The 22,237-nt window shown below is 38.9% G+C and overlaps 1 protein-coding gene across 1 annotated transcript; it reads left to right on the top strand.

Annotated features, from left to right (window-relative positions):
• The first annotated feature begins 19 nt into the window (after positions 1-19).
• On the top strand, positions 20-16,637 carry LOC139459612 (zinc finger protein on ecdysone puffs-like). The gene is made up of 13 exons (XM_071241183.1): positions 20-107; positions 2,016-2,282; positions 5,096-5,287; positions 8,765-8,984; positions 10,640-10,695; positions 11,551-11,613; positions 11,946-12,088; positions 12,812-12,887; positions 13,251-13,355; positions 14,131-14,196; positions 14,392-14,428; positions 14,802-14,923; positions 15,215-16,637. The coding sequence occupies exons 2-13, from the start codon at positions 2,025-2,027 to the stop codon at positions 15,716-15,718; spliced, it is 1,842 nt and encodes a 613-aa protein (XP_071097284.1). The 5' UTR covers positions 20-107; positions 2,016-2,024; the 3' UTR covers positions 15,719-16,637.
• Positions 16,638-22,237: the final 5,600 nt, after the last annotated feature.

Genomic DNA, 22,237 nt, shown 5'->3' with positions numbered 1-22,237 from the left:
TAATATGCAGAGAGTCGGAGAGTAATTGCGTGGGGAAAGGCAGGACGCAGAACACGCTTGCAGAGTTTTCACCGAATTTTAAAAAAAATTGTCATATTTTGACCATTGTAAGTAGCTTTCAAAATGTGTATTGGCGAAATGGTGATATTGTATTTACTATGCTTCAGATAGTCTCGTAATAGCGTATGTTTCTTGACATTTTTCACGAATTCCACAGGATTTGCAACGGAAGCCATTTTTATTTTCATGTTTTCGCATGCTCATTAGGCCTAACTGCATTCGTTTCCAAGAAACAGTTATCGTGAACTGTTTTAGTTTGATTTTCAGGTGTTTTATATTCGGTCCTGTAATATGGCGTTTTACTTTAACAATAAAAATTCATTCGTGGTTAATGTTCGCCGTAACAAAGAGGTGTGGACTGTTAGATCATATCCTTCCGCCGTTTCTGTCGCATTCGACTTAGTTCTACAAGTCAATGGCTCATGTTTCGGCGTCTGATCAGGAGATTTTTCTCATTCCTGTGTCAGCCTTTCTTGTCAGATATAGCATGCTAGACACGTTCATGGTTTTGGTATTCGATTAAGAGTTCATCAGTTTCAAACAAAGAATTTGTTTTTAGTGACGTTGGTTATTGGCCTAAACAAGTCTTGTCTCATGTTCTTAGACCAGGGTGTTAAGAGTGTACAGGATTATTATTTAACCTCGTTTGGTAATATAATTTGTATTGAATAAGCATGTTAAATGACTCCTCAGATGTATCCTCGCATTGTGCTGGAGACCCAAAGAAGTATTTGTCATTACGTGTCTAATGACAATCAACAAATTGGTTACCCCTCTAAAATTTATATGCTTAAAAGGATTGAGCAGCAATGCATAGGAGATAAAGCCAATACTTCATCATTGCATAATTATCATCAGATCAAACTTGAATACAATGTGCATTAGTGAAAAAGTCAGTTTTGAGGTGTGTTTTCATTTCTTTCATGTAGCTTAATTTGTAAAATAACTTCAGTGACGAGTGGTGAAAACTTTGTTGTCTTTTGTGAGTTTTGAAGCGTCTACTTTGATTTTGTCCTTAACATTAAACCTTAATTTCACCTCACTTTTTGAATTTGCTATTTTGAGCAGCATTGTAACATTGCATGCAGTACAACAACATTAAACTTTAATATTTGTACCCTTTTCTGTTTTTTCCTATAGTCAGTGAAAGTGAAGTCCCCTTCTAGAGCTGAAACATCAGGGTTTTTGAACTTTTAGCAACTTATACTGAAGATCTGGGTCAAATGACATCTAGATAAATGCCAGAATGGATATTTTTTCACTGTATCTTTGTAACTAGTTAAGACATGCTTCCTTTTTCATGTTGTTACTGGACAAGTTTTAGAAGTAATTTCAGTGTTCCTGCTGGCTTTTTATACTGCCTGTCCCAGTGCATGGGGACTCGCACTCATTACCAGTCTCAGCAAACATTTACCGTTCAACAGGAACACTGGACTTGGTCTTGTTCGCAAATGATTTCCCACCAGTAAGAATGATAAAAGCACTGTAAACCATGAAATTAATGCGAAAAATGTTGCTGTTAGTATAGTAGCTGGCACTAATAAAATGCTTTGTGAATTCTTCTGACAGATGTAAACAACTTTGATATCGTCACGCTCACTGAACCTTGTCGGACAGTCAAGACTAGTGCCACTAGTGCAAGATGGTTGATTTGCTCTTGTGCATTTTGTTGAAAGCGGACACAATGAGTTGATCCTGTCTGTTTGTGTTATTACTTACTTGCTCATCTGGACAGACTCGGAGAAAGACTGAAAATGTGGTACTGTGTACCAGTGATGGTTTTGCTGGCCGAGGCAAAATTATTTACCAGTCCCAATGATAATTTTTAATATTGTGACTGCTGTTTAAAATACTATCACTAACATCAGCTGGGTGTACATTTAACAATGTTTAAGCTTACAGTAAACATGTTATTGGAAATCTTTAGTCTCATTTCAGAAAGAATGTCTTTACAGATATCCGAGATGCCACGTAACCGGGGCTACAGTGGAGATAACTCCTACACCAGCAGCTACAACTACGGCGACTCCTACACCACCAACAGTGGCAGTGCAGGCCGGTCCGGTGGGTCGCGTTATGGCAATGACTATGACTACACTGGGTATTACCAAGATTCTGGCTCATCAGGCTACGGTGGAATGTCAAACTTTGGTTCATCATCAACTAGCCTTGCAGGGATCGGCGGCTTTGGAAGTAGTAATTCAAACTTTGACAAGTTACAGGTGAATATAATTATTAGATCATTTATGTGTTAAAATTTGATTTCCTGATTGAAAAGTGATGTTAACCCAGAAATCTGTTATTACAGATTTAAGTTGTGATATCAGTAAGGGTGAAACGATACACCAATATTCCGATGCATCGCGATACTTGACCCACGATACGATAAACGCGGGCCCATATATCGATACGCCATGATACGGAACGCAAATCTCAAGTACAGCGTTTGCTCGCTATTGTGCCTTTCAATAAACCGCAAACTTGGTTATAGCGCGCGGTAACACATGGCTCCCAAAAACGTACTTTCATTTTTAATAAGCTCAGGTTTTACACCGACAGATGTTTTTCCCCCATCTCATTAAACATTATCAGCTGATCCCCGCAAGCACATAACAATGGAAATACAAGTCAGCAAGTCCGAACTGAAGTACGCAATTCAATACCATTATTATACTATCTTGTTATTAAAACGTGTTCATTATATATCTGGACTTGTGTTTGTAGTATATTTTATTAATTTTACTCAAAATTTCTTTTAATATTGTTTTCATTAAGTTAGGTGAAATCGTGTGTGAAGAGATACAGCAACCACGGTCAGATTACCGCTTTTGACGCATTGAAACGAACTTTAGTTGCTAGAGAATGGATACATATATGAAAAAAGGCCCTACTTTGACTCGTCAAAAGTCATATTTGTGGCAATTTGGCTAATATATGTCAACATAACGTTTTCGCAATCGAAATACATGTAGCACGGGAAGTCCCTAGGGTGACTGGTCAAATTGTTCCATACATGTATGTACAAATATCCTGTAACAGCAATCACCAGTACCAAAATGCTACACTTGTGGTTCTTATAATTTTAAATATATATATAGTAAAAGCTGCAACTATGGTAACACGATATTGAATATATTATTCATGATAAAACAAAAACATTGCATCAAAATTCTTTGACGTATCACTGGTGGAGCATATTAATTATTTTCTGGTGTTTGAACTTTGAATTGTTTTTAAGGAAAGTTAGAGAAAGTTCCACTTTGAAGCTGAACAACTTCAGTAAGCTTGTCATTATGAAATAATTTTGACTGTTCCAAAATCATGAAAGGTTCAAACTTGACATGCTTTAAGTCTTGTTTTTTTTATCATTGCGTATCGAGATACGTATCGTATCGTGACCAGAATATCGAGATGCATATCGTATCGTGACCTTACTGTATCGTTGCAGCCCTAGATATCAGTAACACACAAGGTCAATGAATAATCACTAAGTTATACTGAAACAGAATTAGGTTTACAATAAGAAAAGGTAATACAAAATGAGTCAAATCGTGGAAGCAGCATTAAGTAAGAGGCCCTAAAGTAAATCATCAATGTCAATGCACTCACCAATGTCCAGTATTAAGTCAGTTGATCGTCCTGAAGGCTTCACATACTCTATTCTTGAATCCATAAACTGTTGAAAGATGGCAGTAACCAGTGTTTTCAGATAGGTATCCAGTCCGCACTGGGCAAATGGATAAGACATGAGGCAGGTTGTTAATGCCTTGTATTTCCCTCTTCTTTCTCTTGTAGGCAGCGTAAGAAGTTATCACTTGTCCTATTGTCTTTCCCAAACTTGTTTCATGTCTTGACAAAATTAAACTGAGGTGGAAAGAGTTTTCCCCACAAGTTTGACGTTCGACTATTGCAAAATGACTGCCTGTTGTAAAATCAATCGATACAATTCAGATGTTTCCATTAACTATCTTACAGACGTTCGGCGGTATGTTCAAGATAGCAGGAAATACATTTGAATGCTCTCGGTTCTTTCCATACTTTCATGGAATATCACAAATGGAAGTGGTTATTTGTGTTGACTGTTGTTAAACACCTGGCAAACGATCGCAATTTGTCAAAGTGAAAGTCTAAAAAGAAAAAAAACAATCTATTTATTTGTACTGCAGACAACGAGCAAGGAAAAGAGACTATATTGCCGAGTGCTAGTGCTAGCATTGAAAATTTTTAAATCCCTTTGAATCGAAAATTTGAGGCAGACAGGTGTGATAGAACAGATGAACCAATGCCAAAATCATCTAAATGTAAATCAAAACAAGGTTTTCCCAGTGACTGGTGTCTCCCAAAGTACAAATTTTGATTAATGTGACCAAAAAAAAAAAATTGCAGAAAATTATCAACAAGTATGCTCAACCAGTATCTCTCTGTACTAAACAACTAATATTAAACATATGTCATTAATAATGATCTAATGGATATCCTGCGTTTTTTATGATTACTGGTTAATATAGGCAAAGCACACCTAAATTGAAAATGGCACACATGAAAAACAGCTCCAGTGCTATTGGGCACATTTGAATTCTCTCTAATTTTATGCCCTGTACTCATTTTAAAAAAAAATAACGAACACTTACAGTATGTCAAAGTATAACACACAGCGTAATTACCAAATGTATCCTTTTCAACTTTAGCATGTTTTGTACCCGTGTTTCTTTACAGATCTTTATTTACTGATCAATGCAGGCATCACACATTCAGTCTAGCTTCTAGATTATTGTTAATTGGACATCTGTCGCTTGTGAGTTTGACATGTTGCACACTTGTCGCATACCATGAACAGATGCAAATTTGAAGTCGCCACATACAGCATTTTTAGCCGAATAATTTGATATTTTCTTCTAAAAATGCCCTTAGACAAGACCCAAGGGTGTTGAAATATGTTGAATACCTAATGTAAATAAATACTTGTGAGTAAATACTCAGTGGCTCAAAAAATTGCCTGGAGCTCTGGTTATATGATAATGTCTATTTTTTTCAGGAACAACTAAATCTGAGAGAATCTCAGTTGGCAATGGCAAGCAATCTGCTACAACAGCAGAGTCGACTGATCGCTGATGTCCAGTTGAACGTACCTGATCAAGGCAGGGATAGGAGGAATTACGGGCAGGATAGAAAGAGATCGGGATCTGATTATCGAATGGATAATAAGCGCCGGAGAAGAGATTCGGATGTATGTATGCTTAAACACTAGTTACATCTAACAAGGCTTCAGTCACCTGGTATTTCTAGCTACAGGGATAGCCAAACAACCTCTCTGATTTTATAATGGTTTAAGTGAAGTTTGTTCGTATCGAACATTATCTAATGTGTCTTTGCTAGATATACAGTTTATTGGGGTAGGTCTGGAGTACTCTCGATTTTTCTGGTGATCAATAATTGGTTATGTAAAGTAGGTAAATACCCAGTCTGATGTTTGACAACATTGTTTGACGCCAGAAGATCATCTTCATGAGGCAAGAGCGTTAACTGACTATAAAAGTCCCAAGTTCCACCCTTGCCGATTTAGGCTGCAAATATGGAGTTATATTTTGGCTGGACTAATGAGACTGCATAGTCAATTCAATATCGCATAACAAAATTGACATCCGGTTCGTAAACAACATGGATTCAACAAGCAGATTTCAGTCGACTGCAGGATTTGCATAAGATGTGTACTGTCAACTTGGCTTTGACAGATATTTGCGAAATCTATTCTTGTTTTTAAACAAGATGTTCTAGTGATTTGATGCACTTCGCGAGGTAAGACCCAATTATTACAGTTTATGTCTTGATCATCGATCAGATCGTCTTGACTGGGCACCACCATGTTTGTTTGAGGCAAATGCAAGTGATATGAGAGGTGGAATCGGATGGGTCAGTAGGAGAGGCATAGAAGGGACGTAACTTATAATAAGTCAATGGTGGCGCTAAGATCGAAATTCCATCCTAGTTCGTTAAGGGTGGAAAACTGACCTTTTACAGTCCGTTAACTCCCTTGCCTCACGAAGATGCCAGAAGATTGGCCTGGGAACTTGTCAAATAAGAAATAGCTGGAGGAAATTTCAGAAGCATTTTAACCCTTTGTTAGGAGGGCCACAGGAAACATCTTACTGATGCAGGAGTGTCCACTAGCCTATCAGGCTGACCCATAACAATCTGGATTAGAATTGACTTTCAGCAACCCATGCTAGTTGTAAGAGGCAACTGGCGGAATTGGGTGGTCAGGCTTGCTGACTTGGTTGATGCATGTCACCGTATCCCAATTGTATAGATCAATCACTGGATCGCCATGTCCAGACTTGATTATTTACAGATCGCCATCATATCGCTTGAATATTGCTGAGTGCGACAATAAACAACAAACAAAAGCAGTTTCAAATGGCGAGCTCCAAGTAACACTGCGCACAAACATCCATGTTCGAATCCTCAAAGGGTTTCCTTGTACCAAATCCATCAAATGTAGGCACAACTTGCAGGGTATCGCCGCAACAAAATTAGCGTGTGTCACGGTGTCCAAGTCTGTCCTAATCCCATTTCTGACCCCGAACATGTGCGAATCCTCAAATGGTTTCCTTGTACCAACTCCGCCAAAAGATGGTCACCGTTTGAAGGGCATCGTCGCTACGAAATTGGCATGTTTCAGGGGTGTCCCAAATATTAATCAAATATCACCATCAAGTGGTGTTACTTTAAGCATGCAACCAAGGACAAAAATATGGTACATCTGTAAGACTAACTTCATGTAATCTGCAATAGTTTCTGTGGACCTTACAAGATATGATCTTTAAAGTAAAATTTCGGTGAAAACAATTACCAAAATCAAAATTCATTAAGGCTGCAACTAAAAAAGCTATCTAAAATCGGCTAACAAGGTTGGATGTGTTATGTATGGAGACAAGTCTCAGAAAGTTTGAAAACATTGCATTCAGTGGATTAAGAGATGTGATTTGAAGACATGTACCCAAAAACACTGTGAAAACCTTAAATCTAATATTACTGCCAAACCAAGTGACTAATGACAAGTGACTGAACATAAATGTCAAGCACCTAAAGCAGAAAAGACATGCCAATTTTGAAAGTAATCGGACAAGCTGTTGCTGAGAAATAGGGCAAAATATAACTTCAAGAATTAATTGTTTTTGAGTTATCTGCCTTTAGTCGTTTGGCCTACGGCCTTGGGATTTTTGTGGTATCTAGAGCTCCACTGTCTTCATGCACATTAAAAATTTGAACGCAATCAAGCTACTGGTTGCTTTGCTAGATCTGGTACAAAAATTGGCGGAATAATAATAAATCGGCTGGTTACAATAGGGCTCTAGCCTTTCGCCTTGGAGCCCTTATTATCAAGGTTGATGAGATAACAAATTGATTTGAGATTTCATCTGTCAGACAAACAAAATGACAAATTACCACAGTAATAATACTTATAACTGCCAAATTTTGGTCTTACAATAATATAGCCTCAAAGTTTATACACAGCATCAAGTAACGCTGCACATTGCAGTAACATGAACTGCAGACTATGGGTCATCTGGAAATAGCATCGCATCTCAGTCACTTTGAAAAGCATTCAGCTCGATTTAAAATACAATGAAGTTTGAATTCAAATATATATGAATACTTAGGCTAGTACTTTAAGAAAATGGAATGACTTTGAAAACATTCATCTTCTCTTAATTGTTGGAATAATTTCAGTGCTAACTCGTCAGGCTATGGCAATAGAATCAGTCATGTTTAGATGTTTTGATTTTGTAACATTCTGATTGGGCTTAAGATGTGTGCGATGGTCCTCTCCCAAGAGTCTGTTGTAGCCCAGATTGTTGGCTTACATGGGCAAGGTTGAAAACTAGGCTTTGATATAGTTTAGTGGACACTCAATATCAGAGATATACGTGACACCAATCAAATTAAGTGCGTCCAGGATATTACATGACACAATAAATGAAGGAATTGAAAATGTTCTGCAGATAATTCTGTTTTAAGAGATAACAAAATGTTAATTGTTAATGAGCATGCTAAAATTCATCAATTTTTATTAGAATGATGTTTAGTTAACATATCAAAGCACATTTCTGGGCACTGTTGAGTTGTCTTCTAACTTCTTTTCAATGAAATGTGATGATCATCTTCAATATGTGTTGCATTTATATCATGCCTAATGTTTGTTTTTCAGGGTTTATTATTTTCAGCAAGTTCGTTGCTATGTTAAGGATCTATTTCATTGAATAATGTTTCGAAGTTGATAAAGAACAGTGTTCCAACACCACCACGATTTATGACAAAACCTTTGTGAAAATTGCAAACTGTAAACATTTGTCCTCTATGGATAAATTCAACTGGTACTAACACTTATTTATGATGCAGGTAGTCTTTGTAATTCATAGAACAGAAACAGATTTTTTTCTCTGGAGGTTTTAACCGACAAACAAATTTTTGAGACGTCCATAGATACATTGCACATGTCATAGAGCAGCACTGTCCGTGGAGGCCTCAGCACATGCAGATTGCTTTCAGACAGGCCATGCACTTCCCATTCAGACATGCCAGTTTGTGAGAATACTTTAATCCAGTCTTTCCAGATTGTCAGGGAAAAAGGTCTTCACGACGAAGCCTCAATCTGGCTGACTCCATACATGGAGCTCATTTGTTGGACGGCTAATGATTTCAGTCATATGGAGACGATAGAAGAGACCGTGGTTATGGTGGTCGACAAGGCGGCGGTCCAAGATATCAAGGAGGCCGTCAAGGAATGCAGCAAGGTCGCCAAGGATACAGACAAGGCGCAGCCCGAGGGGGCTTTAGCCCAGGAAGGAGAGACAGGCGTGGTGGCGCTAACAGGCAGGGTGGCAATGGAACTAGAGGAGTAGGAGAACGCAGAAATTCTCAAGGTGATTGCTTCTTGGCAGCCTACGGAAGAGCCCTGGCCGTTGCAACCGTTTTGGAGAGCCTGATCTCTGCCCCCTTTTTCGGGCTGTTTGGTTTGTGATCTGTGGTACTGGTAATGCTTGCAGCTCAGAACCAGCACAAGGCAGCACTTGCCTCTTGGAGGAAATGAGGGTTACCTTATTGTCCCTGATATGCCTGAATCATTGAAGTTTGAATATTAATGTGGTAGAAAGGGATGTTCCTTGGCATCATTGTAATGTTTGCAGAGAAATGAATACCGAAATGAAACGTCCAAAAGCTGCGATGTATGAGAATGCAGTTGTTTTATCAGCATGAATATGTAAAGCTAAACACTCTCGCTCACAAAATGGAAAGGCTATATCCCCATTTGTGCGTTATGAGGTGTAACAGTGGTTTTTACCCTATTAGGAGATCCCAGGAATTCAACTTATGCCACGCCAGGGAAATGTTCCCACATTGCCCCTCACCCAATGTCGTACAGCTTGCCAACTTGTGCTGTATGTGACCAGTAGCTGTTTCATTCTCGTTGTCCCCTTCTAGTGTTAGTGCACCAGTGAACAAGGATTCCTACCCACTATGGTGTATTCAAAATGGACAAGTGAACTGAATCTGGACTTGCCAGAGAAAGTAGAAAATTCAAAATTCTGTCCCTGCATTACTGGGCATTTATGTTTCAGTATTCTCTACTGAACACTGCTATTTTGAATGCCATTCCACAGAAACAGTTTCCCTGAACTGATTTTGATCTGAGTCAGATTTGAACAGGGATATTGTTCTGTTGTCTCCATAATTTCCATAAACCTGCCCAATGTGCAGTCTTAAACTACTTCTGAAAACGTTATGCAAAGCTAAGGCCTTGTTGCGATGCACAACATATTTGTTACAAGTCAGATTGGACACATTGAAAATTGAAATACGTTTACACTGCTGGAGAATATTTGTCACGTCCATTTTGCTACTTTACACACAATCTTTGCTTGATCATGTTTTTTTGTGTTTTTTCTTTTTCATTTTTAAATATTGGTTCAGATATTTCATAAGGAATCAATGTTTGTGGAAATTGAAATATACATTTTTGTTCTATTTTGATTAGCAGGTAAGTTTCCTTAAACAGAAAAGTTTCAGTCTTCGTCTGTCTCAGCATGTTAAATTTTGTCTATGTTGTCAGACTTCTAGTTTCTCCAGTTGATAAATGACAGACATCAGAAGTCAGAGTGTTATTACTTTGTGATAAGACAAAGGTTTATCTATGCACACTGCTAATACTGATACAGTACACTCATCTGGTTACTTGAGAACTGTACTTTAAAATTTGATAAATTAAGAACAATTTGGGAATGTATTATTAAAAAAAATATCACTTTGTCTTACTTAATACTATCAATGTAAAACCTATTTGATTTCTGATTTCAATCAAAATGATAATCTTGACAATTCTCAGCTCATGAATTCTTTAGAAGGAAGTCAGTTCAAAATTAACTATCACCTTTGGTGACTCATCTTCCAAGGTGGAAGTAACAGAGACGTTGGGTAATAATGCCTGTGATACTGCATGCAGCTCTGTCTGAGCTGTGTGTTCGCTGCAACAAGAGGTGCTGACCACCATGTGACCTTGTAATACATCTTGGTGTTATAGGCGACAACAGGAGGAAGAGGGGAGAACAGCTGAGGAAGCCCAAAATAGTGCCAAGAGTAAGTTACACACATAGACATAACCGTACTGCAAAATACCCCTGTGGCGATAATCCTATGCTTGTTGTAAGGCAACAACATGGAATTTGTGGTTGCTCACGCTGTCCATCACTGGTTTGTAAGGTCCAATGTAATGGTCCAAGAGACAAATTTACAGGTTGTCATCCTATGTATGTATGTATATTAATATAATTAACATTCCTGTGGGAATAGGAACTCAGAACGGTGTTTGTCTTAAAAGCTGGCTGATGAGAAGGATCAGGTGGTCAGAATGTCAGCATGCTTAAGGCATGGCTTGCTGCTGATGCTGTTGGCCGCTTGAGCGGCCTTGACTCGGCTACTTGCATCCCAGTGTGAGCATGGCTCAATGCTGATGATGATAATTACAGGATTGTCGGGTTCAAATTGGTCATGTTGGGTTAAACATTTTAACTCTCCATCTGTAATTTTAGAGTAAGTAAGTATATTTGTGTGCTTATACCATGAAAAATCAAAACATGTAATTTGAAGTCTTTTAGACGCTAGAATGAGACTGTTGGAAAAGACTATTTAAGCTAAGGTTTTTATTTCGATACTGTGGTCCAACGTGTCGCTGATAGGTAAAGGCCCAGACATTTTAAGTTTTCAACTTATAAAGGTGTTGAGCTTCTGCCAGTTGTTTGTGTGTTGAAAATGGGTCCTTGGGCACAAGACAGTCAAAATTCGGCATTTATTTGAGCTCCATTCCAATATCTTTCCCTCTAAAGCTTGCTGAAATACATAATGATTAATATTTTGAAAGACATTAACAATTTAGTTGCATGGACCCCTTTATTTCTACTAGTAATAACATGAACATTTTGTTTGTCATCTCAGGTTAGCAAGGAGTTGTCTCGTCACTACTGTCATATCTGTGAAGTGGAATGTTTCAATGAGAGGGTAAGCAGAAACAGGGAAATACATATAACTTCAACATATTTGCCTGATGTCACATCTATTTCAGTTGCAATCCTGTAGTTTTGATTCTTACAAGTTTTAAAGACATTTTCAATACCATAAATCAAATTTATTTTTGAGCTTTAAAACTATTAGTTGGTATTAAATACTGTTTGCACACCAGGCCTCAGTGAAGCAAGAACTGCAGCACCAAAGCAGAAACATAGGAATGCATGAATTATCCCCCTTTCAACTCTCTTGAATGATTGTATAAGAATTTTAGTGGTTTATGGCGTTTTGATTTTATCATACTTACCTTTTACATTTTTTTGCAGAACTACCAGAACCATCTGTCCGGAACCCGCCACAAGGAGAAGGCAGATGAGCTGGAAGAGAACCCTACTAGGAAGGCTGAGGTTGAGGCAAGAATTGCCAAACAAGAAGAAGAGAGAGCTAAGCCTTTGCCAGAAAAAGAGGCGTGAGTAGACTTCAAATTGTCAAATGAATCCTTTGGAAGTTTTCTCACAAATAGGGTCTGTAGGGAGAATAGATCCTCAGAAATGTTGTAAGAGAGAAGTTAAATGGTTATGTGCAACTTGGATAACTTGAAAACTGTTCAATGTTTTTAAAAAAACCTTGTAATATACATTGTTCATCAGGTTTACTGGTCTTGTTATTTTGTAATTTGTCAATGTTGTATTTTGTAATGTTTCCATGGAAACAATTTAAACTTTGTCTGAAACGATGGTAGGGTTTGTTTCCAGGCCATATCTTGAGCATCTCCTTTTATGAATAAGAACACATTCTTGTTGTATTTGCAACTCATCATCGTTTTTTCTTGTTAACAATAAACCACTGTGCTATGGCTATTATCTTAGTAATATTGACGTTAGCTCACACATTCATTTGCTGTGCTAAAGAAGATTTTTGTTATTTTACTTCACTACACTACAACTTGGCTGTTATGAGCCATGTTTACTGGCCTGACTGAAACTCAACTAGTGTTATCATGAGGCCCAACATGTTGTGGATTGTTTGTGAAGGAGTAATGGAATCATGCAGTCTCTCAGTTATCAATTGCAATTTCCATTGTGGTTATGCTGTTGCAAAATCTTTAAATTTAGTTGATAAGTGTGAAGTAAATTAACTGCAGAAATCTATACTATATTAGATGTGTTATATCTTGTTGCAATTTTTACAGGACTGACCACTGTGACATCTGTGACCTTGACATTCATGTTAGTCTGGCAAGTCACCTGAAGTTCAAGCAGCATAGAGTATGTATTACTTTTTTTGTCCATTCAGTGTCCATGACAAGGGCTTCACAGCTATTGTTATTAACTGGAACAAATGATTCACACTTGGCTCAAAACATACTGATCACTTTTACTTTGAAACTTGACTAAAATAGTGCTTGGAGTACTGGAAACATGGTAAAAATGACAGTGTGCTATTACTTTATAATGATGATTTACAAATGATGAATCATTGCTTGAAGACTAACCTTATTGTTGGTTGAAAATGTTTATTTAGGTCAAGTTGTGTTTAAGATGTTTTGGCAGTAATTTTATAACAGGCTATTGGTTTAGGTAAGTCTGAGTTATTTTTAGATGTAACAGATGTGTTCAATGTATTTTCAGCACCGAGAGACGCAGGTGAAGAGAGGTTGCTCGTGGTGTAACGTAGGGGGCTTCTCCAACTTCTCTGAAGTCCTGGCTCACAGACTGACAGACCTCCACAAGGAGGTAGGAAACATGCATGTGTCCATCTTAGCAGTCCTGCATGCTCATGTGTATGATTTGCGTGTGCAGTCTGTTTTAAGTCCCAGGGGTTAGAATACGCCACCTATTGCTTCTCATGAGAGGTGACTAAAATGGATCTGATAGGCTGGCCCACTGACTGTTTAATGTATCATCATAATCCATAACTTTATAGAGTGTACGGATGGCACAGCAGTCTAAGACTCAACAATTCTCTGTGCAGAGTTGCGTCTCTTGGGCACACAAGAAACCTATTTCTTGGCATCAAATCCCAGTTTGCCCTGATTGTTTGTAGTTTTGTCGGCACCATACCATGCTCCTGAGTTTAACCAATACGGTAAATGTCTGAGGCATGCATCACTTCAGGCTTTCTTTCCACAGCGAGCTGACACACTGTGCAGTACTGTTCAAAGCTGTGTTAAAACTTCTTTTGGTGGTCAGGTTGGCTTCTGAATTGTCAGCAGAGTCAAGATTGCATGTGTTTTGTAGCTACAAGAAAATGAGCTATTGCTATTACTTAACAGCACCACAAATAGAAAGATTTCAAAGAAAATTGTGTTTGTTTCTTTCTGATAAATTGTGTTTGTCTTAAATATGAACATATTTTAAGGAACGGAAGTCTTAAACAGACATGGTTTCATTCAGACATTGCAAAGTTTCCTGTCAAAAGAGTATGGTAAAATGTCATTTTAGAGTGTTGCTTCGTCAGTTTAACATTTTCACAACAGCTAGGTGATTCCCTTCTCTTGATTTGTTATAGATGCGTGAGCAGTTTGGTGGGAGACTTCGCCCAGATGTTATCCCCAAACCTGAATATGTTGAAGTGGTAAGTGGGCCCTTTAAGAAATTTCAATAAGTAAGTGCTAGTGACTGGGAAAATTGTTGTTTAGTCTGTGGAAAACCTGATGATACCACATCATTCTCTCACTTCAGATACATGAACAAATTTGTTTGTTTTGTTTTATTTTATATACTGAACATGTCAAGTACAAAATAATAAAAAATATTCTCATTTTCACAGGAGGAAATTCCCGAATTTGTGGCCGATACCCCAATGGGTAGGTTTCAATGATAGTTATTTCATAACTTAACAAAGTGTTCTATCAAAGTTTTGTGTGACAAGCATAAAAGGTCACCAGTAGCTGTACTTGGGTGGGTTTTGATAATAAAAAGCCTCAGGTGAATGCAATGTGTTACCTAGTTACCCCACATCATTGCTTATACTCCCCAGCAACCTTTGCTGGTCGTAAGAGGCAACTTACTGCTGTCATTATTGCTGTGGCTGGTATTAAACGACAAAAAATGCAGGTCTGCAACATTCAAGACTTTCAAGCTAGTTATATTTGAGTCATTAGGTATCAGGCTCTGAATGATGCATGTAATTCATATTGTGACCATACGGCTAACTGAGCCCACACTTTGTTGTTACAGGAAAGGACTATGTGGTACCAGTGACTGGCTTCTTCTGCAAGCTGTGTAACAAGTTCTACAAGAAGGAGGAAGCGGCCAAGCAGAACCACTGCTCCTCTGAGGCTCACTATGAAAAATGGAAGGTATGTTGAAGTATCCATTGTTTACAATTTTGAGTCTTAGTTCCCAGTGGTGATATTGGTTAGAAAAGATCCCAAACACCTATGCTTGTCCAAACGGCTGGCTAAAACAGGGATCTGATTTTCACAAATATTGACCTATCTGTTTATCAAAATAACCTGATGTGGTGCATTGCCCCTAACATCAACCACTGGTTTCTCTGGCCCAGGATTGACTATTTACAGGTTGCTATGATAAGGTGGAAAACTGCAATTTTAAACAATATTCATATGTCAAATTATATCTGTTTACAGCAAGCCAAGATTGATGCCGTCACTGAGTATCAGACCAAGCTTGCAGAACAAAAGGAGAGAGAGGTAGCTGCCAAGAAGAAAATTGAGGAACTCGCAAAGAAGAAAGAGGAAGAGGCAAAAGCAAAGGAAGAAGAGAACAATGATGGCGAGGTGAAAGATGAGAAGATGGACACTGACGGAGAGACACCAGCGACAGAGGAGAACCAAGAGGAGACCGACCAGGTCAAGTCTGAAACCGAACAGATGGAAACTGTCCAAGACACTGAAGCCACTGAAGAAGAACAGCTGAAAGGAGATGAGGAAGCTGTTCCTTTGGAGGAAGGTGATGAAGAGAAGCTTCTCTCTAAGGATCCTACTGGGGATGAGGCTGAAGGGGAGGGGGAGGTTGAGGAGTGGGTCGGAGAAGCAGAAGCAGAAGCTGAGGTGGAGGAAGAGGCTCAAACTCCCACCAGACGTGGAAGGCGAGGTGCAAGAGGAAGAGGCCGTGGACGTGGCAAAAAGTAAAGGAGAAGAAGTCGCCTTTTTCTTTCATTTGCTAAGTCTAATTTCTGAAAAATTCTGTTTTAAATGGAGTTTATTTCAATGCTTTTTGAGTATTTAGGGGATTAATCATGTCTGTCATTGCTTATGAGCAGAATTGAGTCCTGTGCTACTCATTGTTGTGCAGCTCATTCATCACATTGGTTTTAAACTTGTACCAAATGTACTTTTCATGTTTATTGTTCATATTGCCCCACATTTATCAATGTTCTGTGACAAGTCAGAACATAGAAGCTTGGTGTCATATATGTCACAATGTTTTATGTTTTTTTAGAAAGTTTTGAAGTTAAGAGCTAATTTTATGGAGAACTATGTTTTATAGGGAATTGCTTTGTCCATCATTTCAGCTTTGTTGACTTGGTGTTTCTATTTTTTTTGTTTGGGGTGGGGGGGGGAAAAAGAGTTCACCCTTTTCAGACTGTTGTTTGAAGTTACTCGTATCGTCATGTTCGTCTGCTGTATGCAAATGAAGTTGTCATATGCAGCCATTGTTGAACCAGATTGTAATCATGCAGTGTTCGAATGTGCCAGAAGAATGCCCTCAATAAGGACCTGAAAGAATTCATGGTAAATTGATCATGTTTTATGCAGTAACTACTCTAGGGCTTACAGTTTGATTGTGAAGTTGTTTGATGGCAACCATTGTTATCTGCCATGTACAAGGCTGCTTCACTTTCATAGTTCATGATCTTGCCTGTTCTCATGTTCCCATGCCTTTATTATATCACTGTTCATTTCATCATTGTATGGGCAAATGCTGTTCAAGTCTTAAAAGTGTTCTATTCTATGGCATGGTATCTATTTGGAGATTTGCACAATTTTCAAATATTGAATTGGAAACAATGAACATGGCTGACAATAAAATCATGTGTAAATGAAAAAACTAATTGTGTTTGCTGAAAGTTATTTTTAGGCAACTGTTTCATGAAAATGTTGCAAACTTCACCTGCTGAGTTATTGTCATCTGTTGCATGTGGGGATTTGATATCTCCCCATCTCTCATATTTATTTAAGATCCTACTAAAGTTGAGTTGAGATTGTCAGTGTTTGCGACTGATTGCTTGTCATTGTAACCAGTGACTGGGATTGTTGTTCAGGCTCCGGTTACTAGTTGATAATTTACAGGCCACATCGATACAGCTTGTATTATCCAACTGTTGGTATTTGACTGACTCCTTAAGCTTGAATTCATACTGAAACTACATTGGAGGTGGAGCCTGGATGGCTCTGTGGTCTCAAGATGCTGTAATTTCTCTACACTTACGTCATTTCATAATGTTATGGTCATCGAATCGTAGGTTTGAATCACAGATACATCCTGATATGTCAGTACCATACCCATGCGTGGTAGTTTTACCAATTTGAACAGCATCTTGACCTGTCTTAAGGTTTTCCTTCTAATATTAAGCTGACTGTGATATAACTGAAATACTGTTTAAACTTATTGTGATGGAATTGACAATGTCAGCCACTTTGGGATTCTAAAGCAGAATTGTTTCCAAGTTTCACAGGTCATGTCTAGAGTGGATGTTATTGCCAATTCTATGCACTTAATTTTATTTCCCAGCAGTATGAGAAAGTAATTAGATGTATACTTGTATAGATGAACAGTGTGTTGAAGTACTTAGTGTTTTAATCCTTGTGAAACGTTTAACAGGATCGGGTGGTTAGACTCGCAGACATGGTTGATACATGTCATCATAATCCCAATTGCGTGTATCGATGCTCTTGATATCAATCATTGGATTGTCCTGTCCAGACTCGTTTCTTAGCTCACAGGGTTCGAAGGACCAAGGTGAGTTTATGCCATTGTGTGACTTCCGTTTGTCAACAATCTTTTAAACGACTTCTTCTGATGAACCACTAATTGGAAATTAATAAAATTTGTCTGGAAGCATCCCTAGGTGGTGGGGATTCAAAATTGTACAAATGGTGGGGCTGACCCCCCAAGGGGGCGAGAGGTGGGGCCAAATATGGGTAATTTGGCTATACTGCTTTGAGTGACTTCTTCTCTGGAACTAAGAGATAGATAGGAACCATATATGGTTAGAAGCACTCTCTGGTGGTGAGAATTCAAAATTGTACAAATGGAAGGGCTGACTTAGCCCCTGGGTCAATACTTTGAAACAGTATAGATCCCCACCCCATGTTGAGCCTGGACCTGTGAAGATCTTAGGCTTGGCGTAAGGGGCGACTAACGGGATCCGGTGGTCAGGCTCGCTGACTTGGTGGATGAATGTCATCGTATCGCAATTGCGTTGATCGATGCTCATATCAATTGTCTTGTCCAGACTCGATTATTTACAGACCGCCGTCACATATACTACTCAAAAGAAGTTAAGGATCACCTGATTCTTTCATATTACTGTAGTTAATCTCTCATGCTACACCCCAAGGGAATATGTTCTTGGGTGAAAACTTGGAAACAGTTGAGATCGCCACCCTATAACCGTACACATGATTGTACATACATGTAATTGCTTAATTTAACAAGACAAATACTCATATGCTAACAGAACTGGAACTGTCCGGCACTCCAAAAGGAGTTCGAACCTTGACCATAACATATTATCCCCACCCTATAATAAACAGAAATATTGTATACATTTGTTTGTTATGAAGAGAATAATATACTCAACAACAAAAGTTCCTGTGACCCCAATATTTTAGTTTATTTTTCAAACAAGTAAAGTTTGGTTTTCAATATTGGAGTACATGTATGGAATCAAGTCACAAAAACGCAACTGCTACAGAAAAGCATGCATTCAAAGCAAAAGTTGACTTTCATGCAAGCCTTATGCATTTCACTACCCAAGAATGGGTTTTAAAACGTGCGTTAACGGGATTCCATATGCATTAAGCATCGTGCTGACAACAACCACTCAGAAAAACAACAAAATTACGCAGTTATTCAAATTTACGAAATGCCACGCCATTTGGTGTTTATGGTAACGTTGGCAACAGACGAATGCAGTCACAGACCATCCTCGGAGTGGCAGGCCACGCGTAACCAGTAATCGACAAGAGAACTGGATTCGAACGACACGCCTACGAAATCGATTTTAGCCAGCACCAGTGACTGCAAGAAGCATCCCTGGCCTTTGACGAATATCTTCACAAATTGTACGTTGTCGCCTCAGATGTGCAGGGATTGTCGCCAGAAGACCCGCCAGACGTCCCATTTTGACAGGAAACCACCGTCAAGCACGTCTACAGTGGTGCAGACAGCGTCTACGCTGGACGGCCATGCAGTGGGGACAAGTTCTATTCACTGACGAGTCTCGTTTTCACCTGAAATTTAGAAATTTTGGCATGTTCATGTTGTTTTTATGAAATCACGCATTAAACCATTTGAACACTGACGAGTCTTTTATCTATTGCAAACTGAAATTGTTTCAGATTTGATAAAAAACAATTTTGCATCAAATCTTATTCAATGTCACTGGAACTTTTGTTGTTCATTGTATACATTTGTTTGTTATGAAGAGAATAATACATATATGCCAATAGGATTTGGCCTGGAGTCGAGCCTTGAGCTGAAAACTTCCATCTATTACCCAATGTCTTCATTAAAGAAATAAATAATACACTTGATTGAAGATTTAATCTTCCTGCTAAAGAGCTCAAATCTATAGTTTACAATCGAAAGATGCATTCATTCATGAAAAAACTTACATTAAAACGGGGGAGGTTGGCATAATTTGATAGTCCAAAGACTAGTCTATAAGTAGAGATGACTTTCGGAAAGACCACCTCCATATCGTTGTGGCTAGAGCTGATCACATCAATTAACTCCCATATATTGACTGACTATACATGGTCGAAAGCATCATTTCTGATAAATTGCAATTATCCATATACCTGAGAGACCGGACTACCACAAGCACACACACGTGCATGCATGTCGGTATAAACTTGAATGCGACGTTAAACCCCATTTCACCTCGCATCATTATTGATATCTGATGACTAAGACTCTAGTTCCTGTCTTAAATAACACTTCAAAAGAACACTGAGTACCCCAAGGAAAAGTGTCAGTTCAGTCTGGTCACAGCAGGCAATATTTTCGTTAGAAGTGTATACTCCCTAACAATCCGTCATCATCCATGTACAATGTAGAAACCATCCCCAGGGCATTATAGTTTTTGTTGCTAGTTAAGAGGAATATCTGTGCGTGTTTCACATTTATCAATATATCACGCGGCCCAACCTTTTAAATATATATTGTGTTAAAGTTGATAATTATGAATGTATGCAGTTTTTCTTTACCTGTGCTAAATTGGTGTCCATGGTCCGGAGAGCGGAAGATTGGTGGTGCGATCTCCTGGTCGCGTCATTAAAGATAGTACTTGTTACCACCCTACCGGCTCTGGGTCAATCTTAGTGGGTTATTCATGTTATACTGCGGTATGATGGGATAAGCACTATAACACCGCGGCCATTCCTAGTAGGCGAATTAATGACGTTAAACCACACGCCAACGATGTTCATAGGTTCTAGTTACAAAGCTCTGTATGCAGAAAATGCCGTAGTTTAACACGAATACCCCACTCAGACAAAGTATACTGACTCCGAGCCGACCAGTCCTTGTTTTAGCCCCTTAATGCCGAGCGCCAGACAGGGTAACAACAAGTACCATCTTTTAACGTCTTTTGGTATGATGCGGCCGGGAATCGAACCTCCTGGCGGACGCTCTACCACTAGACCACGGAGGCGGTCTATTGAAAATAGAACTTTAGTTCACCCTCACATCGTCAGTGCGAGCAAATGTTACTTGTATACGTCCGTCCATCGTCAGTCACCCATTTATCAAGGAACTTCCCCTACTTCAGGACATAGCAAACCTTAGTCTCAGAACATTTTCACCGAGTTTCCTACAAGACTCAGTGGCCATTTCATAATGCAGCAGAACAGTTCAGTGAACCAATCTAACCCTCAGTAAGAATGTTAAAGACATTGGGTGATCAAAAATTTCACCGCCCTTAGGTGTCCATACAACCAAGATACGATCGTCATGACTTGTTTGTTTGTTTGTTTCTTTGTTGTTTTACGCCACACTCAGTAATATTCCAGTTATATGACAAATCGAGACTAGACCAGACAATACAGTGATACTATGGCATCCTTTTACCAAGTCAGCCAGCCTGACCACCCGATCCCGTTAGACGCCTTTTTCGGCATGCATGGTTTGCACAAGAAAATTCTAACCCGGATCAATGGTGTCAAGACTTGTAGGATATTCACACAGCTAGAGGTAACATGAATTAAAAAAAAGAAACAATCGTAGATAAGGTTTTTAAAAGGACCAAAGTGTTCAAATTTTCAAAACTTAATATCCTATACATCAAAAGCTCAAGAATAGACGCCAAGTTAGTACACAACACTTGGTTCACGTGTGAGCATCAATATGCTTGATATTCGCAGTCACATTTCGCAGTCTCTAAACAAACATCGAACAGTTATGCCTGTGAAAAGTTTAACGCAGATGTAGACCGAATTTTGCCATTTTCTGACTTCAATATTAAATAACAAATGAAAAGGAACTTTGGTACACGCTTGAAAAATATGTAAAATACAAAGTGTGTCATTGGCTGATACACTGCAGACCCCCGGGCACCATACAATATGTCTACTTTCATGTCGGCTGGCAGTAACTGTGAGCAGACAAACTATTGCCTCAGGACACCAGTAAGGGCACTGTCGAAAACAACATGTCATTGCAAATGGATGTCTACTCCACATCGTCAATCAGCCTTTATGATCCTAGACAAATCATGTGACAAAATCAAGTTATTTGGTCATAAAATTTGTACTTTTTGTAATTCCAAATATAACATATGGTACTTTGGACCTTTTTTCTAAAAAGACACTGTCTACTCAAATAAGTGAGTTAGTTTATTTTACAGTTGACGCCAATAGTTCAGTTTTATATCAGACCGTGTCAGATATTTTTGAAACAGTAAGTGAGTTGGGTTTAACGCCGCCTTGAACAGTATTCCAAGTATATATCAGCGGGTCAGCTTACTGTGGGGGGAAAGCCCGAAATGATAGATGTCTCAGACGTTTACCACTTGAGTAGAAACCCACGAGCACGGGTATGGTGCTGACAAACCTAGAAACATAATCAGGGCGAACCGGGATTCTAACCCACGAAGATAGGTTTCTGGCGTGCTCAAGGGACGCACCTCTCCACAAACCTAGAAACATCATTGGGCAAACCCGAATTTGAATCCACAATCGTAGGTTTTGGGCGTGCCCAACACTGCAGAGGGATTTGAGGCGCCTTAGACGACTGGGCCACCCGTGCCCCCAGTTAGTTTTGAGAAATTCTCACGTGACATAGGTCGATAGACAGCATCGAGTTTGTTCGACAAACGAAGGAAAATAATCAAGCCGAATCTGGGATTCGAACTCGACCAATTGATCCAGGCAGAGATATCGGACGCATCTCTGCACAGCGATTTCCAGCGTTCTCGCGGTATG

This window comes from Haliotis cracherodii, unplaced genomic scaffold (assembly GCF_022045235.1).
Source record: "Haliotis cracherodii isolate W230 unplaced genomic scaffold, xgHalCrac1.p SCAF_13, whole genome shotgun sequence".
In the NCBI taxonomy this organism is placed as follows: domain Eukaryota; kingdom Metazoa; phylum Mollusca; class Gastropoda; order Lepetellida; family Haliotidae; genus Haliotis; species Haliotis cracherodii.
Note: the sequence above shows the minus strand (reverse complement) of the source record. Positions and strands in the feature narration are given on the sequence as shown.